Genomic DNA, 21,221 nt, shown 5'->3' with positions numbered 1-21,221 from the left:
GATATAACACTTAGGAAAAGGAGCTCATAGGCCACATTTTTCTCTCCAAGCCAGTGGATATAACTGCTACCCGTCGTGAGCCTTGTCCTGCCTACAGCACCGCCACTGTGGCAGGCATCATTTTATAAATGCTCATAACACACTAGATATATTTAAATGTTATTATTTATTTAGTGGGATGGAGAACACACATATCACAATGTAGAGGTCAGAGGGCAGTTAGTAGGAATTAGTTTTCTTCTCCCACCATGTGGGTCCCAGGAGCTGAACTCAGGTTCTCAGGTTTGGCAGCAAGATGGTGGTTCTCAACCTGTGGGTCGACCCCTTTGGTGGTTAAATGACCTTTCACGGGGGTCGCCCAAGACCATCCTACAGATCAGATGTTTACACTACAATTTATAACAGTATCAAAATTGCAGTTAGGAAGTAGCAACAAAAGTAATTTTATAGTTGGGGCTCACCACAACTTGAGGAACTATATTAAAGGGTGTAGGCATTAGGCAGGTTGACGGAATCTTCGCAAATGAAATGCTGAGGACCACTGGGGGTGATGATGGTATGGCTGCCATTTATTGGGGGTCTATCGTGCATCAGACACTGTGGTGAAAGTCTGCACATGAATTATCTCACACTGTTTTCGAAGGAGTACTGTGGGACAGGAATGTTAACTATCGCCACATTTCCCACCCACAGGATGTCTCAGACGCTATGTCATTTCCCAAAGTCATACTGAGTTTGACCAACATTGATGACTTTCAAGTCCACATCTCGCTTACAAGTGCTCACCTCAAAATCTACTCTATACAGCCACATCAGTGCACACTCTTTGCTGTGTATAAAACCTACTAGGGAATCTGCCTAAAATAAGAATGTGCCTTAGTGAGCACAGAGCAAGAATACCCTTGAAACCTGGGTGGTGGTGGCACACGTCTTTGATCCCAGTACTTGGGAGTCAGAGACAGGTGGATCTCTGTGAGTTCGAGGCCAACCTGATCTACAGAACAAGTTCCAGGGCAGCCAGAGCTGTTATACAGAGAAACCCTGTCTCAAAAAACAACAAAACAAAAACAAAAACAAAAGAGGACTGAAGAGATGGCTCAGAGAGGTGAAGGGCACTGTTTGCTCTTCCAAAGGTTCTGAGTTCAATTCCCAGCAACCACATGGTGGCTCACAACCATCTGTAATAAGATCTGGTGCTCTCTCCTGGTGTGCAGGCATATGTGCAGGCAGAACACTGCATGCATAATAAATAAATCTTAAAAAAATAAATAAAAGAATGCCCTTGAAATGTTCCATGGGAAGAACAGTCTATCAAGGGCAAACACACCTGGTAGGGCAGAGCCATGCTGTCTCTGTTTTGTCACCAATGGTGTAAGAGCTGGTCATTGTGTTATTCTTAGCCTCAGTTTCCCCAGGTGAAAATCAGGGATGGTGGTACCTGGACATATATAGACACTTTGCTCAGAGACAACGTGCCATATTGTTCTAAAGTCTCACACTGCTAAATGAATCAATAAGCTTAATCATCTCTATAGCCTTCACAAGCCTCACTGCGCTTCTTTTTTCAAGACAGGGTTTCTCTGTGTAGCCTTGGCTGTCCTGAAGTTGCTTTGTAGCCCAGGCTAGTCTCGAACTCACAGAGATCCTCCTGCTCCTGCCTTCCCGAGTGCTGGGGTTACAGGGGTGCGCCACCCCACCCGGCTCTCACTGACTTCTCCATGGAGGCTTTCTGTACGCTCATCACAATGAACTGGAGAAGGACCATTTCCAGATCTGTGCTCTCTCCCTTTGCCTGTTTTCTGTGTCTTGGGCATTCTTGTGTGGTTTGCCTCACATGTAGTAGGAAATGTAACTGAAGAATGATCTCTCTAAGCTGGATGTGGGAGGTGGAAGCAGAGGACTGCTCAAGGGTAGCCTTGGCTGCACAGGGAGTCTGTAGCCAGCCTTGCTCCACGAAACTTGTCTCAAAGCAGAGTGGCATCTGTTACTTTCGTTCCTTACCTCATTAAAATCTTGTACGTTAATTGCCTCTTGGTCTTTCATACTGGTGTCTCTTCAGTCTTCCTGTGTTACTGATAACTCGGGCTCTAAGATGGAAATCTCAGTCCAAATAAATTACACGTGTTACTAAAATATCTTTAAAATAAGCTATACTTATTTACATTAATTTAAAAATGATTACTGTGTGTGTGTGTGCGCACAAGTATGTGTGGGCACTCTTGTACAATGGTACACAAGTGGAGGTCAGAGGATAACTATTTTGTTGGGGTTTGTTTTTTGTTTGTTTTGGTTTTTTGAGACAGGGTTTCTCTGTATAGCCTTGGCTGTCCTGGACTTGCTTTGTAGACCAGGCTGGCCTCGAACTCATAGAGATCTGCCTGCCTCTGCCTCCCCAAGTGCTGGGATTACAGGTGTGCGCCACTGCACTCAGCTTCAGAGTACAACTTTTATGGAGTCTTCTTTCTATGTGGTTCCAGAGGTTGAATTCAGGTCTCCAAACTACTATGGCAAGCACCTTTACTCACTGATCCATCTTGCCAGCCCCCCCAAATAGGCTACATGTTATTCTTGTTTTATGTGTGTGAGTGTTTGCCTTTATGTATGTACATGCACAACATGAATGCAATGTGGCCAGAAGAGGGCACAGGATCGCCTGGAACCCACATTACAGCTGGTTGTGAGTTGTGTGAGTGCTGGGAATCGAACCCAGATCATCTACAAGGAATAAACACCACTGAACTGTCTCTTTGGTCCCAAGCTACATTCCTTAGGTATCTTTTTCTGAGGCAAACCCCAAGAAATGTCTCCCAACAAGTTTTGCCTTTTTTGGGGGGTTAGACCAACTGTTCTTTTTTTGCAGTTCCTTTTAATTATGGGCTGACTTGTTACGGGTTTGGGCTTGTGCTTGTTTGGCAGTGAGACAAAGGGAAAGAACATTGGAAGAAGCTAGAACATCCTGTTACATTAACCAGGATACTATTTACAGTCCCCATGTTCAAGGTGCAGAAGACAGGAGAAGCATTCTCAAACTGATGAGTTAGAAAGGAGGATGGATGCAGAGACTCAAGGGTAGAGGGTTAGAATTCCTCCTTTCTAACTCATCAGTTGTGTCAACTTACGGCATAGCCTGAGGATAGGAGAAAGAATATATTTTTTCCCCAAAGCATCTTTTCCCTCGTCATTATCAACATCTGCCCTAGTGAATACTTTTGTGTGTCCACACAAGACACTCTGATGCATCCAACACTCAAGGCAAGAGTTCCTTAGCCCCACTTGCACGGCACCTGCTGCTTTAATAAAGCAGGAGAGACGCCTCAACTTTATTTTATTTTATTTTGGTTTCTGGTTTTTTGAGACAAGGTTTCTCTGTGTAGCCTCAGCTGTTCTGGACTTGATTTGTAGACCAGGCTGGCCTCCAACTCAGAGATCCCCCTGCCTCTGCCTCTCTGAGTGCTGGGATTATGGGCGTGTGCCACCACACCTGGCTGAGACACCTCAACTCTTAAAACTAAGGACACTGTACATTTTTTCTTGTATTTTCTTACCATAAGAATGCCATCCTGAACAAGAACAACACTAGTAGTACAGGCAACTAAGGAATGCTGAGAGCAAGAAACAGGCTTCCTCAGAAAGAGCCACCAGTTGGTTATCCCATCACAAGTGGGCAGTCCTGAGAACACACACTTACCAGTGACACTCTACAGACTGAGCAGGTATATACTTATATAGTCAGGAATCTCTCTCTCTGAATCTCTCTCTCCCTCCCTCCTCCCCCTCTATATATACATATGTAATGTATATATACATATAGAATTTATATATACAAATATATGCACATGTATACACACACACACACACACACACACACGTGTGTGTGTGTTCCTGTAACAACCATTTAGAAAGAGGCCACGAATTTGAAGGAAGGCGTGGTGGAGGGGATGTACACAGGCGGCTTTAGGGGTAGAAAAAGGAGAAAATGATTAGTTATAATCTCAAAATTTCATTTTAAGATAAAAAATATATGTCTGGGCATGGTGGCACATTCCCAGCACTCGGGAGCCAGAGGCAGGCAGAGCTCTGAGTTGGAGGCCAGCCTGGTCTACAAAATGAGTTCCAGGTCCACCAGGGCTACACAGAGATGCCCTGTCTCAAATAAGCAAAACTTAAAAATAAACTGTAAGTGGGCTGGAGATGGCTCAGAGGATAAGAGCACTGACTGCTTTTCCAAGGGTCCCGAGTTCAATTCCCAGCAACCACATGGTGGCTCAGTTCAACCATCTATAATGAGATCTGGTGCCCTCTTCTGGCATTCAGGCATACATGTAAGCAGAACACTATGAATATAATAAATAAATCTTTAAAAAGTCACTTAAAAATTATAAGCAAAAAAAAAAGTCATGTATTTTAACTTTAATTTGAGATAGAGTCTTACTATGTATCTTTGGCTGTCTGATCTCACCATGCAGACCAAGCTGCCTTTGAACTCAGAGATCTACTTGCTTCTGATTCCCAAATGCCAGGATCAAAGGTGTATGTGCCATCCCAAATGGCTATTTTTAAGATAGATTTTAAACATGCGTAAGACAGCTTTTTCAAATAGTATATTTGAAAACTGAAAAAAAAATTTATAATTTATCCTTAATCTATAAAGAACTGATTCACATAGCTTGTTTTATATTTGAAAAATAATATATTTGAAAGCGTTTGAATGATTTTATAAATATGTGTGTAAAAAATTTACCAAAACTTATGGCGCACTGAATACAGTTATGTGTCTAGGCAATTCACATACTTCATGAGAACAGTGACCAAAGTTTGAAGCTAGAAATGGGCATGGGGAAGGTCAGGACCACAGAGCTCTCGGTGGCTGACGGAGCTCACCTCACCTGTCAGTCAGCAGCAAACGAAGAGGAAAGCCAATGGTCTTGTTACAGGTCGCCTCCTTCACAAGGGCCAGCTGCTAAGGACTTTGAGAAACAGTTTAACGGCTCAGAATGTGGCACTATGGGGGGTTCTGTCCGGAAGATGGGATCAGTTAACACTCTGGACTTAACCGTGCCTCCTGGGCACAGGCTGCCAAGGCCGTCTCTCCGTCATCACCTTTCTCAGTCACAGATGGCCCTGCCCACTCACCTCTGTGTGGAGCGGCTTCTGAGCACACCGCTGGGCGTGCTATGACTTCCATTGGTCTCTATATAAATCTCTGCGCCTCCACCAGGGTTGGTACTGTGTGGAACATGAACTCTGGGCTGGATAAGCCTGTATCAACTGCTGGCTGACTCTTGCTTTGGTTGGATCCCCTAAAGCTGTAAAAACTATGTAGTGGGAACCCTGGTGCCTGCTTTGAGGAAGTCTGCCCAAGGATCACATGAGCTGCTGCTTGTGAGACTCTTGCTCACATCCTGGTACTTGACAAACATTTAAAGCACGGTGGCTACTGCTGTCCCTGACAAATAGCTCACAGTTTCTCTGTTGCAGGATATTTTCTCACACTGTGAACCCTGAGATTGTGTACTGGAAAAATCAGTTTTTGGTTGTGGTGTGGCTCAGCCCTAGAATACACCTTTAACCCAAGAGCTTTCTGTAAACAGGGTTAAATGAAGTTAACCCTAGGTCAAGAGGTGAAGCAAGTAACCAAATGACAGGAAGTGAACGTGGGAGAGTGAGAGGGCGTCCAGAGGATGGGTAGAGATATGCACAGGAAGTAGAAAGGAGGGACATTCAATTTGAAGGGTTTTTAAGACAGCGTGGAGAAGGTGAAGGGGCTTTCTCCTGTGATGCTGGCTAAGTATGGTGAATGTTAGCTGGGTGCTTTCTCTGCCTCTCTGAGCTGGTAGGTTTTCACCCCAGTATCTGGCTCCTGAGTCTTTACTGGTAAAAATCAAGCATTTGGGGGTTTGTTTAAAATCAACATTTCTTTTTTTTTTTTTTTAAAGTACATGTTTCTATTTGTGTCTGGGGGTATAGTTTGTGCATGCTGCTACCTGTGGAGATCAGAGAAGAAGTTGTGGAATCCGGTTCTCTCCTTCCACCGCTTGGATCGCAAGGATCAAACCCAGGTCTCTGGCTTGGGGCTAAGCATCTTTACCTGCTGGGCCATCAAGGACGGCTCTTTCCCCCTACCCCCATTTCTTTTTGTAAAGCATTTTCTTTGAGAACGTGCAGACAGACAGTGATACAGTGGTCCACCTACTGATGAACCTGATGGCATTTAGAGACACCATCATGGGTCTAGGTGTCTGATAAAAGGAAGAGATTTTCTGGCTTATTTTTCCTTTAAAAAACGAGAGAATGAGTGTACATTGTTATTTTCAAGGGAATTCTTCAGGGAAAAGCTGCTACAGGACACCCAGTAGGGAAAGCTTTTGTGACTGTCACGAGGCAGGAGTAGGAAGGAGCCATGCCTCCCCCCTGCCCCCCCCCCCCCGCGTGTGTGGTACTAATGACCACAGCAACATGGTTTGAGAGATTTAGGGGCAAAAACGTGGACTCTGTGTCAGGCGGTGTTGTGACACTGTGGTTTTTTTACAGTTATGAATTTGTGGCCTTGGTCTCCTCAGCCAGCTGAACAATTTCTACCTTTTAGGATTTCTATTAGCATTTCGAAAATTACCTCAGCCAAGCATGGCAGTGCACAGCTATAACCCAAGCTTTCTGGACACAGGAGCAGGAGGGTAGCAAATCTGGGGCCAGTGTAGGCTACAGAAAGAGACCTTGCCTCAAACAAACAAACAAACAAACAAACAGCAACATAACAGGAAAACTCCCATGATTTGTGGCAAATCTCCAATTCCCAAATATTAGCTTCCATTTGTATTAAATAGGGCTGTCCAGAAAAATATGACCAACAGATTTTACACACACACAGGGTGGGCAGATTCAGAGAAGTTGATTCTCCCTTCTTCTTGCTCCATTCATTCCCTCAGTTAGATGAGGCCTACCTTTGGGGTACTTCCCTCAGTTTGCAGATTCAAATGTTAACCTACTTTGCAAAGGGTCTCTGACACAGCTAGGAATATCCAAAGTCCACTCAGGTGGACATAAAATGAGCCTGGAGATATCCTACTTCCTGTGTTAGAACATAAAATCAGCATCGGTCAGGAAAGGAGGACTGACCACCTGAAGGCTGAGCATCCATGACAGGGATGGAGGGCGCCAGGCCAGGGCTGAGAATCAAGCTCATGGGAAGCGGCTGTGATGACCTGCTGACCACAGCACTCAGTTCCTAGGCTGAGAGCCATCCTGGGTTAATAGCTCATCACCTGGCTGCCAACCTCAGTTAAGGCAGTTCCCAGCCTTTTCTTTGTGAGAGAATTTTGAAGGCAGAAAAAAAATTTGAAAGAAAAGAAAAAAAAAAAAAAAAAAAAAAGACTGACACATCTACTCAAACCAAACTCATGAGGCTCAGTGCTGAGTACTACAGAGACTGTGGTCTCTCCTGAGCATCTTTCACAGTAAGACAGATACTGGTAGAGAAGATCACATGACACTGGCCACACAGTGAGGCAGGTAATGCCAAGGGTCTTCTATATCAAGAATTCTATGACACAGAGTGCTGCACAGGGGTGGGCCACTGACAGCCACACTTCAGGGGCTACCTGAGCAAGATGAGGCCCACCTGCCCCTGGGGTTCCCCAGCGGGTTATGACCGTGGCAGAACTCTTGGGCTCGTGAGACTTTCTCAATTACAAGAGTCTGAGGCTCGCCCTGCCCTGTCTTCTTCTCGATCACAAAATATACACTGGTATTGACTGGGTCATTGGGATGTATCAGGCGCTGTTATCATTCTCAAATACAGAGAAGGAAATGAAGGCCCAGAAAGTGATACCTTCATTCACATATATGTGATAGAGCTAGGATTTGAACTCAGGCCACCTGAGGATGCTCTTGGTGTCTTGTTAGCATCGTTTCTGTATTATAGTAGCCCTGTGGTCTTCTCCTGGCGTAATAGCATGGTGGGCCAGCATAGCCAAGCAAGCAAACATACTGAAAAGGGCCAGCTCTGTGTTGGATCTGTGCCCTGACGGTGGATACAGTCATGAGATGCTGTTTGCTGGGTCCCCAACTTTATACCTGTAACAGGTTTTACTGAACACATGTGTTAGCTGGGTGTGCTGGTGCACACTCATAATCTCAGCACTCGGGAGACAAAGCAGAAGGGAATGGAGGGAGGGAGTGGGTGTGGATTTACTCAACATACACTATCTGCTTGTATGACATTCTCAAGCAATAAAAGCAAGAACAGGAAAGCACATAAGAGAAACAGACTCAGCAAAGGCACCACTTTTTTTTTTTTTTTAAACGCAATGAATTTAAGAGTAAGGGATTTTAAAAAGTGGAATTGTTAGAAAAGAAAAAGTCTGCTTGAAATGAGTAATGCACTGGATGAGATTGAAAATACCACGGGCAATATAGAAAAAATAATCTTGAAGACAGAACAATACAAATGATCACACTGGAATAAACAAACTGGGTAAAAATGAACAGAACCTTTGACCTGACACCAAGGAACCCAAACAAGATGCAGTCAGAACCACAGAAATGGGGAAGCAGATTTTTTAGCAGAGACAATAGCTAACGCTCTCCAAACGCTCTGTGAAAACTGCGAGCACACAGGAATAAAAAGCTGGCGTTCTCCCAAGAGAAAGCTTTGTGGCCGGCTGTTACCCTAGCCTGCTTTCTGTTGCCGTGATTAAACACTAGCAAGAGCAACGCTGGGAAGAAAGCACTCATTGAGCTTACAGGTTAGAGTCCATCCTTGGAGGGAACCAAGGCAGGAGCCCAGTCAGAACCTGGAAGGAGGAACTGGAGCTGAGTGTCTAGCTAGCTTAGTTTGCTTTCTTATACATCCAGGACCGCCTGCAGGGTGGCACCGCCCACCGTGGGCTGGGCCCTCCCACATCAGTCATCAATCGCGGAAACGTACCACAGGCTTGCCCAGAGACTAGTCTGGTGAGGGCATTTTCTAAGTGGTTCCATCTTCCAAAACGACCCTAGGTTGGCATGCACCTGGTCAGCACAGCTAGCAATGCACAGTAGTCTAATCTTTCCACTCTCATCAACAGGTCATTTCTGGGTATTAATAAACACCCAGTGGGTATTTATTAATTTTTAAAATTAAGTTTCTTGAGCACTTAGCTCTGTATTCAATACTAGAATTATGGTTATGAAATGAATATAATCTGAAGATGAAGAGACAACACATATCAGTATTATTAAAAAAAAATCAATAAACTGCCAAGAAGAAATGATTTAAAAAGACATCTATACAACAGCAATGCTGCTGCTGTATACCGGTGCTGCTGTTCAGGGCAAGCACCTAAAATGAACATAAACTCAGACAGATGTGTCCAGGTCAGAGCACACACTTGTCAGAACCAGTTCTGCTTGAGAACCAGCCATGCAGCTCACACCGGCTGGTCACTGTGGGATAAACACAAATAAACTCTAGGAACTAAAGCACACTGACCATTTCTCCAAGCACCTTTTTCTCAGAGTCAAGCGATCGAACCCGGTTTCTTAAAGCCAGAATTTCCTCGTCCAGCCTCTGGTTATGTTCCTTTGCTTTCTGCAAGTCAGCCGTACCTGGGCAGAGAGAAAGGAGGTTATTCCTTGTGGTCGGTTTTACTTTGGGAGGTGCTGGCTCTGGGCACCCATGAATGCCACTCTGCTCTGTTCATGTGGCTGTCAGCACAGGGGAGCCACCAAACCAGGATATGCTACCAACTTAGTGCAACAGAACAGAGGGTTTGTAGTTCTCACACAAGCCTAGCGAACTTCTTAGTGTAAAGTTTCCAGCGACATAGGTTCTTCTAGAAACATGAAACATATTTTTCAGTGTGTGTGTGTGTGTGTGTGTGTGTGTGTGTGTGTGTGCGCGCACGGGTGTACAAGCATGTGCCTGGATATGTCAGTGCAGGAATGCATGTGAGTGCAGGGGAGGGGACAGCTCTTTAGAAGCCAGTCTCCGCCCACCTTGTTCTGAGCCAGGGTCTCTCTTCTTGCCTCTGCCTCCGGTCTGGAAGCAGGAGTGCTGACATTGCAGGTGTGCACCACTGCACCTCACCTGCCGATCCTTTCTTTTCTTTCTTTCTTTCCTTCTTTCCTTCCTTCTTTCTTCTTTCTTTCTTTCTTTCTTTCTTTCTTTCTTTCTTTCTTTCTCTTTCTTTCTTTCCTTCCTTCCTTCCTTCCTTCCTTCCTTCTTTCTTTCTCTCTCTTTCTTTCCTTCCTTCTTTCCTCTCTCTCTCTCTCTCTCTTTCTGTCTTTAAAATTGAGACAGCATCTTATTATGTGGCTCCAGCTGGGCCAGGCTGGCCTTGAACGCACAAAGACCCACTTGATTCTGCCTCCTGAGTGCTAGGATCAGAGGTATGCACCACCACTCTTAACTGCTCCTTAGGTCTTCTTTTAATAGTTCCTTCCTGCTGCTTGCTTCAGAGTTCATTCACTTTTTTTTTTTTTTGAGCCAGGGTTTCTCTGTGTAGCCTTGGCTGTCCTGGATCTCGCAGTGTCGACCAGGCTGGCCTTGAACTTACAGAGATCTACCTGCCTCTGCCTCCCCGAGTGCTGGGATTACAGGTGTGCACCACCACCACCTGGCTTCATTGACTTTTCTTTTTTCTTTTTATAATTTATTTAATTTAATTTTATGTGTGTTGGTGTGAAGGTGTCAGATCCCTTAGAATTGTCATTACAGACAGTTGTGAGCTGCCATGAGGGTGCTGGAAATTGAACCCGGGTCCTTTGGAAGAGCAGACAGTGCTCTTAACCCCTGAGCCATCCCTCCAGCCCTCATTGACTTTTCTTACCCTGAATTTTTAGATTGCCTTCCACCTTACTTGATTTCTAGTGTAAACATTAAGTACCACCAGAGTCCTTCAAGCCACCGGTTTAGTCCTCAGCCACAGACTTAGCAGTATCCCACAAATACTGACAATGCCGTGTTTCCATTTTGGTCAATTCAAAATATTTCCTGTTACCTCTTGTGACTTTTTTCCCTGGTGGCAGAGGCTATTTGGAAGCATCTTCTTGATTTTCTGAATGTTTGGGAACTTTTTTCAATATATTCCTGTCCCCGATTTCTAGTTTAATGCCATGTGGTTGGGGACGTGACTTGACTGGATCATAGTGAACAGCTTTGTTTGTTTGATGCCCTCAGAGCGTCTCTCTTGACCAATGCTTCATGGGTGCATGAAAAGTATGTACACCCCACGTTTCCACAGGTGCCAACCAGGTCTTCTGTAGTCTTACTGACTTTTCTAGTTACCTGGTTTGTGAGTCAGGGTGAGCAGTTTCAAGTTTATAATAATATTCCTGTATTTTGAAAGGAAAGAGTAACTAATTTTGGAATTATTTAAAACTGATTTAAAAAAATATTCTGTAAATTACCTCTTTTGTGACCATTGAAATACCCAAATTTTGCAACAGCTGGTAGCATTTAAAAATAACCCTGCCAGTGTCCGATCAACTCATTCTACTAGCATTCTACTATTGGCTTTCCAGCGAACAGACATGAGGTACTGCTGGACGGATTGCAAGGGCCTTCCGCTGCCGAGGTCTCAGAATCCACTGAGTTCTTCGTCCCGGTGACGGGTTTTGGAATCGGATCGGTAAGGATTCCCCCATCGGCTGGGATATTTTTTTGTAGGTGACGGGTAACTCAGTGAGCCTATTGCCTCAGCGTCCTTCTCTGTGAAATGGGGATATTAATAGCTACCGCCTGGTATAACGAAAAGTTCCTGGCAGAGCAGCTGCTCTGTGAGCAGGAAGTGACAGCGGTGACAACAGCAAGAGTGGCAGTGGAGGAGGGCGTGGTATTTGTGAATTTCACTGCTGAAAACATTTTAAAGATTTTATCTTACGTATGTGTATCTGTGTGCCTGTGCACATGCATGCAAGTGCTCACAGAGGCCAGAAGAGGGTGCCAGCCCCCCCTGGAGTGACAGCTGGTTGTGAGTTGCCCAATGTGGGTGCCACAACCAAACTTGGATCCTCTGCAAGAGCCTGAAGTCTTAACCGTGGAGCCCATTTTCAGCTCCGAAATAATATTTCAAACTATTACATATTTTAAACTATTAAACTACGTAACTGTTTTACATATTCTGCTATTGTGGGATCAGCTGTTACTGTATATGTTAATGACTCACCACTTTCTTTCAGTTTTATCAGATTATCTTTCAATCTTTCAATTTCCAGCCGGGCATTCTCAAGTGCATCACCTGAAAGGAAAACATATGTGCAAGAAGTAAACGAAGGGCTATAGAAATGGCTCAGCAGTTAAGAACGTTGGCTACTCCTCCAGAGAATTTAGGTTCAAGTCCTATAACCCACATGGCAGCTAACTGTCAAATCCAGTCTCGGGGTATCCAACACCCTCTTCTGGCCTCCTGGCACCGCATACCTGGGGTGCACAGATATACATCGGGCAGATATTCATACACATAAAAATAAATAACCTCCCAAAACGAATGGGCTGAACATTGTGGTCAATCCTTTTCATCTCAGCATCATTCAGATCTCTGTTAGTTTGAGGGCAGCCTACACGGAAGGAGCCTGTCTCAAAACAAAAACAATTAAAAAAAAGAAAGAAAAGAAGAAAAGCAGCAAAATGACTCATGTGATAATCAAATTTCATATCTTTTCTTTCTCTTTGAACACCAGCACTTGAGTCCGTACAGAAATGTAACCTATTGGAAGCTTTCCTGAATGAATTCCCTTCTGGCAGTCCTACCATATCCCACATTTACTCCATGGACCTTTCATCTCAAACTTGCCAGTTCCTAATCATCCTCCTATAAGATTACGTGCTGAAGAGCCTGGACCACTGAAGTCACAAGGGCTGCTGAATGTTTAAAGTATGCAGTAAACAGTCGTGGGTCACTTAATGATGGTAAAGGGGAAGGTGTTTATTGATAAACTGTTTCCAGGTAATTTCATCAACGTATAAACATCATAGGGTATACTTGAATAGCAAGATTGCTACCATGTTATTAGATGATTTAATTTTATGGGACCACTGTCGAACATATAAGATTTCTTGCTGGCCAGAATGTCACTAGGTTATAAGCAGAGTGTACTGAGAGTTTTGCCAGTATAAGCTAGAAATGAAAATAACAAAATCTCAGAAAACAGTTAGGTTTTTGTTAATTTTTTTTCTTTTCTTTCTGCTTCTTTTTGTTTGTTTATTTGTTTGTTTTTCAAGACAGGGTTTCTCTGTGTAGCCCTGGCTGTCCTGGAACTCACTCCGTCGACTAGGCTGGCCTCCAACTCAGAAATCTGGCTGCCTCTGCCTCCCAAGTGCTGGGATTCAAGGTGTGTGCTACTGGCGTCTGTGGAAGGAAATAGTTTTTGGTACTATGTTGGTCACTGTCCTGATTGCTAGGGCAAAATACCTAACAAAAGTGTCCTAAGGAAGAAGAGTTGCTTGTGGTTCAGTTCCAGACTGTCATGAGAGCAGGAGCAACAGTCACAGCCCATCCAAAGCCAGGAAGCAGAGAGACGAAGGCTTGACTCGGCTCTCCTGTCCAGGACCCCAGCCCGGAGAGCGCTGCTGTTCACATTTAGAGTGTCTCTTTCCACCTCCACATACCAGTCTAGAAACTAGATCACAGGCTCTCTCAGGGTCGTGTCTCCTGGCTGATTCTAGATGCCGACAGGTTGACGATTCATATTAACCACCAGGGTACAAAGGATTACACGAGCATGGCAGACCTGGGGCATTGAAGTTGACGGGATTGGACTTTATGGTTCAGCTTTCCCCTCCTTTGCTTCGTTCACTGTGACTGGCTGGTAGGTTTCCTAAACTGTTAACGATGAAAGGTCTGCTACCAACAAGAGGCAAACGTGGAGCTTCAGAAGGCACCGTGAGTGCACCACGGAAGTGTGCACGCCTCATTACTGTGCCGGCAGCACTCAGATCTTCAGGGCAAGCCCCATTATAACCCACCGGATTCAAAGAAACTGTGTTCTAATTATAGCAATACTATTTCTGCTGCTGCCTCCAGGAGCAACTGCTCCTATTGTCAGATAAGTTATTATGATGGAGCTACAACGCAGGCGCCCGCATCCCAGTTTATGCGTGTGGTAAGCAAGTCAGCAAATCGGAGCAACCTGCCCCGTGCTGTGGGGAAAGAGCTAACATGCGAACCCAGGGCCATTTTCTCTGTGCCAGGGATATGAGATGGCCTCTGTGTCACCAAAGCACTAGCCAGGCAGTGACGGTGCACACCTTTAATCCCAGCACTCGAGAGGCAGAGGCAGATGGATCTCTGAGTTTAAGGCCAGCCTGATCTACAGAGTGAGTTCCAGGACAGGCAGGGCTACACAGAGAAACCCTTTACAGAAGAGGGGAAGCAGAGGGAGTGCGGGTGGGAAAAATATTCAAGAAAGAGAGCAGCATGAGCAACAGAGAGAAGACAGGAAGAACAAAGAGGAGGCAGGAGGGACACCGGACCTTTCTGGGAAGGACAGGAACCCAGAGCTGCTTGGGTCTGCAGAGCAAAGTATGGGGTGAGTGTGGGGTGTGTGCTGCAGACAGACAGGCAAACAGCAAGCCACAAAAGCCTCTTTTGCTCCTCCAACTTTAAGTGAACCAGGGCTTCCAAATGTTAAAACGTTTCAAGGAGGTATTCCAGATATTCAGAAAACAGTTTTCATCTTAAAAACTGGGCCACCGATACAGCAGGGGCACACACCTGTAATCCCAGCACCCAGGGGGTAAAGGCAGGAGGATTCTCTGAGGGTAGCTAGCCTGGCCTACATAGTGAGTCCGAGGCTAGCCAAGGCTACAGAAATAAAATCTGCTTTTAGAATGACACAGCCAAGTACACTGTTTTCCCAGTTTAAAATTTACCAGAGACAACCAAATCACTTAAACTTGATTGGCTAGATTTCTCCTGCCATGTGTGTGAAGAATTTGAAAACTCTGGCTTTTTATCGGCCTTCTTAAATGAGTCCCAATCTTAAGCTTGGTTGTAAATTTTCTCTTTTGAGAGAAGGCTTTTCTATACATCCCAGAATGGAATTCCCTGTCAACCCTGGCCTTGAGTTTACAGCCCTCCTGCCTCAGGCTCTCTAATGCTGGTATTACTAGCATGCACCACCATGCCAGGCTTGCTTACATTATAATTTAGTTTTATTTTATATGTATTGGTATTTTGTCTGCACGTGAGTCTGTGTGAGAGTGTCAAATCCCCTGGAACTGGAGTTACAGACAATTGTAAGCTGAGTGAGTGCTGGGAATTGAACCTCGGTCCTATGGAAGAGCAGCCAGTGCGCTTTTGTTGAGTCATCTCTCCAGCCCTGCTTAGTTACATTTTTAAGACCTTTCTACTGGATTCACAGTTGCGCTTTCTAAGTCCACTTCTTTAGTTATAACCCTAGATACGGGTTTTTATTGTTGTTTCTTTTCTTTTTTAAATTTTTTCGAGATAGGATTTCTCTGTGTAGCCTTGGCTGTTCTGAACTTTGTAGATCAGGCTAGCCTCAAACTCACAGCAATCCCCCTGCCTCTGCCTTCCTGAGTGCTAGGATTAAAGGACTGCACTACCACATCCAGCTAGATTTTTGATCTTTTTGACAGGGCCTTTCTATTATATAGCTGTGGCTGTCCTGGAGTTTGTGATATATATACCAGGCTGGACTTAGACTCACAGAGATCCACCTGCCTGTTGGGATGAAAGGTATGTACCACCATGCTTAGCTCTAACTATGGATTTTTTTTTTTTTTGGAGGAGGGTTGACAATAATTTGTTTGATCTTATACCAAGATTAGTAGCAACAAAAGAATAAAAAAGTAAATTGAGTTGCATAAAGTGAAAACCTTTTGTGCGTCAAAGGACACTACAAACACAGTGAAGATCTGTGGAAAGTGCTGGAGTCTATTCCTGGCGTCACACAAAGAGACAGGAACAATGCAAAGGTAATTCGGAGAGAAAGGTGTACTTTTTCAAAAGGCTGCACAAGGATCCAAAAGGTGAGTAAGCACAGTGGGGAAGGAGGACCTCTCAGCATTCATCCTGAGGAGGGCGGTGGGTGTATTTTGTTCTACGACCCCCCTATCTGAGGCTAGCTCATCATGGCGCAGGGCATGCCGGCCAGCTCTCAGGAATGCCTGGCATTCAGGGGCTGGGCCAACAGGCAGGCTTTCAGGAGATGAGAAAGGTGAAAGGAATGGCAGCTTTTGGCAGGGTAGCCACCTTTGCTAGAAAAGAGTGCTCACAATTCAGAGAAGGAAGTTACTTGCAAATTACCCATCTCCTAAAAGATTAAAATCCAGAATGTTTATATTAGAAATTCTACAGTTAAAAAAGCAGCAAAGGCTGGATGAGGGTGGTGGTACAAAACCTTTAATCCCACAACTCCAGAGGCAGAGGCAGAGGCAGAGGCAGGCAGAGGCCAAAATTCAAGGCCAGCCTGGTTTACACAGCAAATTCTAGGCCAGCCAGAGTTACACGGAGAGACCTGGTCTCAAAAAATAAATAAATAAGAGGCTGGAGAGGTAACACAGCCTGGTGAGACGGCTCAGTGGTTAAGGCCACTGTTGCTCTTTCCAGAGAAACTCAGGTTTGATTCTCAGCACTCACGTGGTGACCCACACCTGTCTGTTAACTCCAGTTCCACGGGAGTTGATGCCCTATTTTATCCTCCATGTTTGTCTATCCTCACATGATAGACAAACATACATGCAGGCAAAACACCCATACACAGAAAATAAGAAAATAAAATTGAAAATAAATAAATAAACAAATAAATAAAAGCAACAAAAGCTAGTTACAAAAAAGTATTAAAGACTGGCATGGTAGCTCATGCCTGTAATCCCAGCACTCAGGGAGGCAGAGGCGATGGATCTCTGTGAGTCCGAGGCCAGTCTGGTCTGCAGAGCGAGTCCAGGACAGCCAAGGCTACACAGAGAAACCCAAAAAATACCAAAAAAAATAAGTATACACTTAATATCACTAGCCAAAGGGAAGTAGAAATAAAAAATCATGATTAAGCAACACTGTATGGCCATTATATTTGCCACTAAGAAAAGAAACCCTGAAAAATAGCAAGAGTTAACTTATCTTGCAGTGAAATGGAATGAAGCAGACACACCTGTTTCATGGTTGAATCTCAAAAACTCGATAAGTGAAAGAAATCAGATGTACAAACTCAAGTATCATTTAATTTATATGAAATGCTCAGAAAAGATGATCCCATTTGGCAAACCTAAATATTTATAGGCAACAAAAAGGCATGTGTTCAGAATAAAGGTTTCTTAAAAATCAATAAGCCAAAGATGCAAGGAAATAGAAATATGTGTGAGAGCCTTGCACAGGGATATCACCAGCCTGCACACAGGCAATTTCGCCGCAGCAGACACAGAGCTCCGCCTCTCACAGGGAAGCAGGTTAATGCTGCTGTAAGCTCCCCAGGACAGGCAATGTTACTGAGGCTCATTAACAAGCATCGCCCGTTGGTGTGGACCAATTAGAACCTCTTACACTACTGAGAAGATCTTAACTATGCTCCCGGGCCCACCGCCAACACCCCATACAGCAGCAAGCTTGCAGGATATCACCTAAATGTAAGCACACTCTGTGACATTCATACAACAAGAAAATTGCTCAATGACCCATTTTCCAGAACGAATCCCCATGGTTAAGTGGCGCATGACTGTATTTTGGAACGTGCCCTGAGTCCCTGATCCGGAGACTGCATTCTCATCACGATTAGAGATATGTAAATACCCACAGGATGGATGCAAAATTTTAGTAGCAGTGGAATGCATGCTAGCCCGGAGTGGAAACAGCACAAATGCTCATCAACAGGAGAATGGATGACTGCAGCATCAGTGGAATATTATAAAGGCAGCAATGGTGGATAACTACAGGAAGTAATGTGAGTGGGTCTCACAAAGGCGAGACTGAGCAAGAGGACAAACTGAACGAACAGAGATTGCAGGCACGATGGCTCAGGACACAGGCACGCGTCTCCAGGCCTGGCCACCTGAGTTCCATGGTGGTGTCACCCACATGGGAGAAGGAAATAACCAAGTCCTTCAAGTTGTGCTCTGACTCCTATATGTGTGCCTTAAGCATGTCACCCACATTTGCAAGCATACACAAAGTGAAGTTTTTAATGTAACTTTGAGGGGATTTTTGTTTGTTGTTTTTTTTAGTTTTTTTTTTTTTTTTTTTTTTTTTTACTTTTTGAGACAGGATCTCTCTACATAGCCCTGGCTGTCCTGGAACTCACTGTGTAGGCCAGGCTGGCCTCAAACTCAAAGATTCATCTGCTTCTGCCTCCAGATTCACAGAAATATCACCTGCCTGTGCTCTGGGATTAAAGTTGTGTGTGCAGCTCCACTCCTAACCATTTTAAAGTCTGTGGGCTGGAAAGATGGTGCAGTGGTTAAGAGCTCTGGCTGCTTATTCAGAGGACCCAAGTTCAGTTTCTAGCACCCAAATGGGGGATCATTACTGTCTATATGTAACTCAGGTTTCAAGAGATCTGGCTCCAGGCAAGCGCAGACACACATGCAAGCAAACCAACCACACACATAAAATAAAAATTTAAATGAACGATATTGCATGTGGTTAAAACTCAGAAATAATCTTCAGTGTAGGCTGGTGGGTGTTTTTGGTGAGGAAGGAGGATGTAGAGCCAGAGAGAAGGGACAAATGGGTGGCGTGGTGCCCTGGCTCCTGTGGTGAGTGGCACACAGTCCTGGGTTGTGCATTTGGGGCTGGCCAGGCAAGCCTGCATTTCCTGAAGACCTGGGGACACAGTAGCAACAACACTTTTACATGTTCATCTTTGAGGCCTCTTCCCCTTGGCATATTCTCTCAGATTATCCCAGTACAACCACAGCCAAAGTGGTCGCCTGAAGCCACGGCTCACCTAGCTTTCTCTGTGCTTTCTCCTCTCGTGGCTCCGTGGCTACCCTTCGGATCTCCTCCAGGGAGGTCTCCAGCCTCTGTGCTATGCCTTCCACTTCCCTCAGGAGGCAGTTCTGAGGCGCTGCCTCTTCAGCCAGGTCTTCACTCCGATGCTGAAATGAAACTACAGTTAGTGATAAACTAACAACAAACACAAGCTTAAGATACGTGGCTCCTGTCCGTGTTTCAAAAACAACAGGGAAAGGCAGCGAACAGCATTTTCCTCTCGTGTGCATGTCTTTGATTAGGTTGAACCAAACACAACTGTGGGTACTTGAGGGTTTTTTTTTTTACTTGTAAAACAAAATTTCACACGGTCTAACCCAACACACTAAGATTATGTTTATATGATCACAAAAAAAAAAACCCAAATATAAACACATGTGTCATCTGACAAGAGGGCCAGTGCTCCTAATACTCACACACACACACACACACACACACACACACACACACATACACACGATGCCTACTTTTTAAAACTAGTTGTACAATAATGGGGTACAAGAGTTTCAGCTGACCCTACTTCTCACCAGCAGACTTGCATTCCCTTATGGTTTAAACGTGAAATCCACTCTCCCCTCCCCGCCCCAATCTAGCTCATATGTCTGAACACCTGGTCCCCAGCTTGTGGTGCTGTCAAGGGGAGAGGGCTGTAGAACCTTAGGGGCATGGCCAGCAGTGGGCAGTCTGGGAAGACACATCTGGGAAGACCAGGCCTGGCAGTGGGGGCACAGGCGGATCCCTGCAGCACACTGTCCAGTCAGCCTAACTGAATCAGTGAGCTCCGGGTTCAGCCCCGATTCAGGTCTAGTTCTTCGCTTCCTGATCCACCAAGATGTGGAAGCTGCAGCCCTCCCCCCTGCTGCAGACAGCACTGCCCTAGCTGAACCTTCCTGCTGGGATGGGTGATACCCACTGAAGCCAGCAGCCTCGATAAACCTCTTGTCCTCTGAGTTGGTCCTGAAGGGTACGTGATCACAGCGATGAGAGAAGTAACTAACTTATTTCATCCTGTGCCACGAGGCACGGGAGATGCCTTCATGGCAGATTTATAGGTGAGGCAACTGAGGCTCGTGCAAATCAGTTCAGTTGCTAACAGCGGCAGAGGATGGCCATCCAAATGCAAAGCCTTGTTCTGAAGCATGTGAATTGGCTTCTTGATAGTTTACTGAATGGCTGACTAGGAGAAGGATGAGGTCTCAGTGGGACTGCTTCCTGCTCAGTTATCTGGTTAGTTCTAGAATACCTGGGGGGATTCTTTCTGTAGGCTGCTGCTTGGATGCCTTCGAGACCCCAGCATGGAGTCCACAAGTTCCGGGCCTCCCGCTAGACTCCTCCTCTCTCCCACCGAACACTCGGATTGTTTACTGGAGCTGCTCAGAGCCAGTCTGGACAAGCCTTCTTGACACATTTCTTTGGCTTCCCTTATTTGAGTTTCTGTTGAGAAGAAATAACAGAAAAGGGTAAAAAGAATTGTAGGCAAGTAATTATTGTTTAATAGAACGCCAAGTCCGTCCTTAGAGTTTAATAATTAATAAAAACAACACAGACAACTGCCCTCTTTTCCCCGTCTCCTCTGGGTGTTTGAAAAAATTCAGAAACAGTAACTTAAGAGCAGTTGACACGGTGGCACACACCCAATCCCAGCACTTGGGAGGTGGAAGCAGGAGAATCATGAGTTTGAGGCCAGCTTGGGCTACATAGTGAGAGCTTGTTTTAAAACAGAAAGAAAAGGGGATGGAGGGATAGTTTGAGGGCCGAGAGGTCATACTTCAAGTCTAGAGGACCTGAGTTCTGTTCCCAGTGCCCACACAGGGCTGCTCACAACCTCTTGTAACTCCTTCAGGAGATTTGATGCCCTTCTCTGGCCTCTACTGAGGATCATCTCTCTCTCTCTCTCTCTCTCTCTCTCACACACACACACACACACACACACACACACACTCACATGAAAATAAAATCTTTGAAGAGAAAGAAAGAAAGGAAAGAAGGGTAGAAAGGGAAGAACAGATGGGAAAGATGAAGGGAAAGTGATGGAAGGGGAAGGAAGTAGGGGAAAAAAGGAGGGGAAGGAAAGAAGAGAAAAGAAAGGGGGAAGAGGGAAGGAAGGAGGGAAGAGTCTGTGGTCTTTTCTATTGTCACCAGAAACAGTGGTAACAATAGAAAGAGTTCCTAGTGCATAGTCACCTTGTTGCCCCCACAGCTGCATGCATGAGCTGGCCATGGGCCCCTCTACACATACAGCAGATGTGTAGCTTGGTCATCATGTGGGTACCCTGACCATGGGAGCAAGGGCTG

At 45.1% G+C, this 21,221-nt stretch overlaps 1 protein-coding gene across 7 annotated transcripts in view; it reads right to left on the bottom strand.

The window, feature by feature from the left end:
• The window catches only part of Ccdc30 (coiled-coil domain containing 30), an 81,319-nt gene that overhangs the window by 54,566 nt on the left and 5,532 nt on the right, over positions 1 to 21,221 (bottom strand). For 4 of the 7 annotated variants that reach the window (XM_060379696.1, XM_060379698.1, XM_021635033.2 and 1 more), the window contains exons 2-5: positions 20,170 to 20,360; positions 18,883 to 19,033; positions 12,147 to 12,218; positions 9,470 to 9,585 (exon numbers count right to left, since the gene is read on the bottom strand). In XM_060379696.1, coding sequence (XP_060235679.1) covers positions 9,470 to 9,585; positions 12,147 to 12,218; positions 18,883 to 19,033; positions 20,170 to 20,334 — 504 coding nt within the window. In that variant the 5' untranslated portion in view covers positions 20,335 to 20,360. Of the gene's footprint in view, positions 1 to 4,886; positions 5,106 to 5,133; positions 5,321 to 9,469; positions 9,586 to 12,146; positions 12,219 to 18,882; positions 19,034 to 20,169; positions 20,361 to 21,221 lie in introns of those variants that run through there. The other 3 variants (XM_060379699.1, XM_060379701.1, XM_060379702.1) reach the window with 2 other exon arrangements.

Source organism: Meriones unguiculatus, chromosome 3 (assembly GCF_030254825.1).
Source record: "Meriones unguiculatus strain TT.TT164.6M chromosome 3, Bangor_MerUng_6.1, whole genome shotgun sequence".
NCBI classification, from domain to species: Eukaryota; Metazoa; Chordata; class Mammalia; order Rodentia; family Muridae; genus Meriones; species Meriones unguiculatus.
Note: the sequence above shows the minus strand (reverse complement) of the source record. Positions and strands in the feature narration are given on the sequence as shown.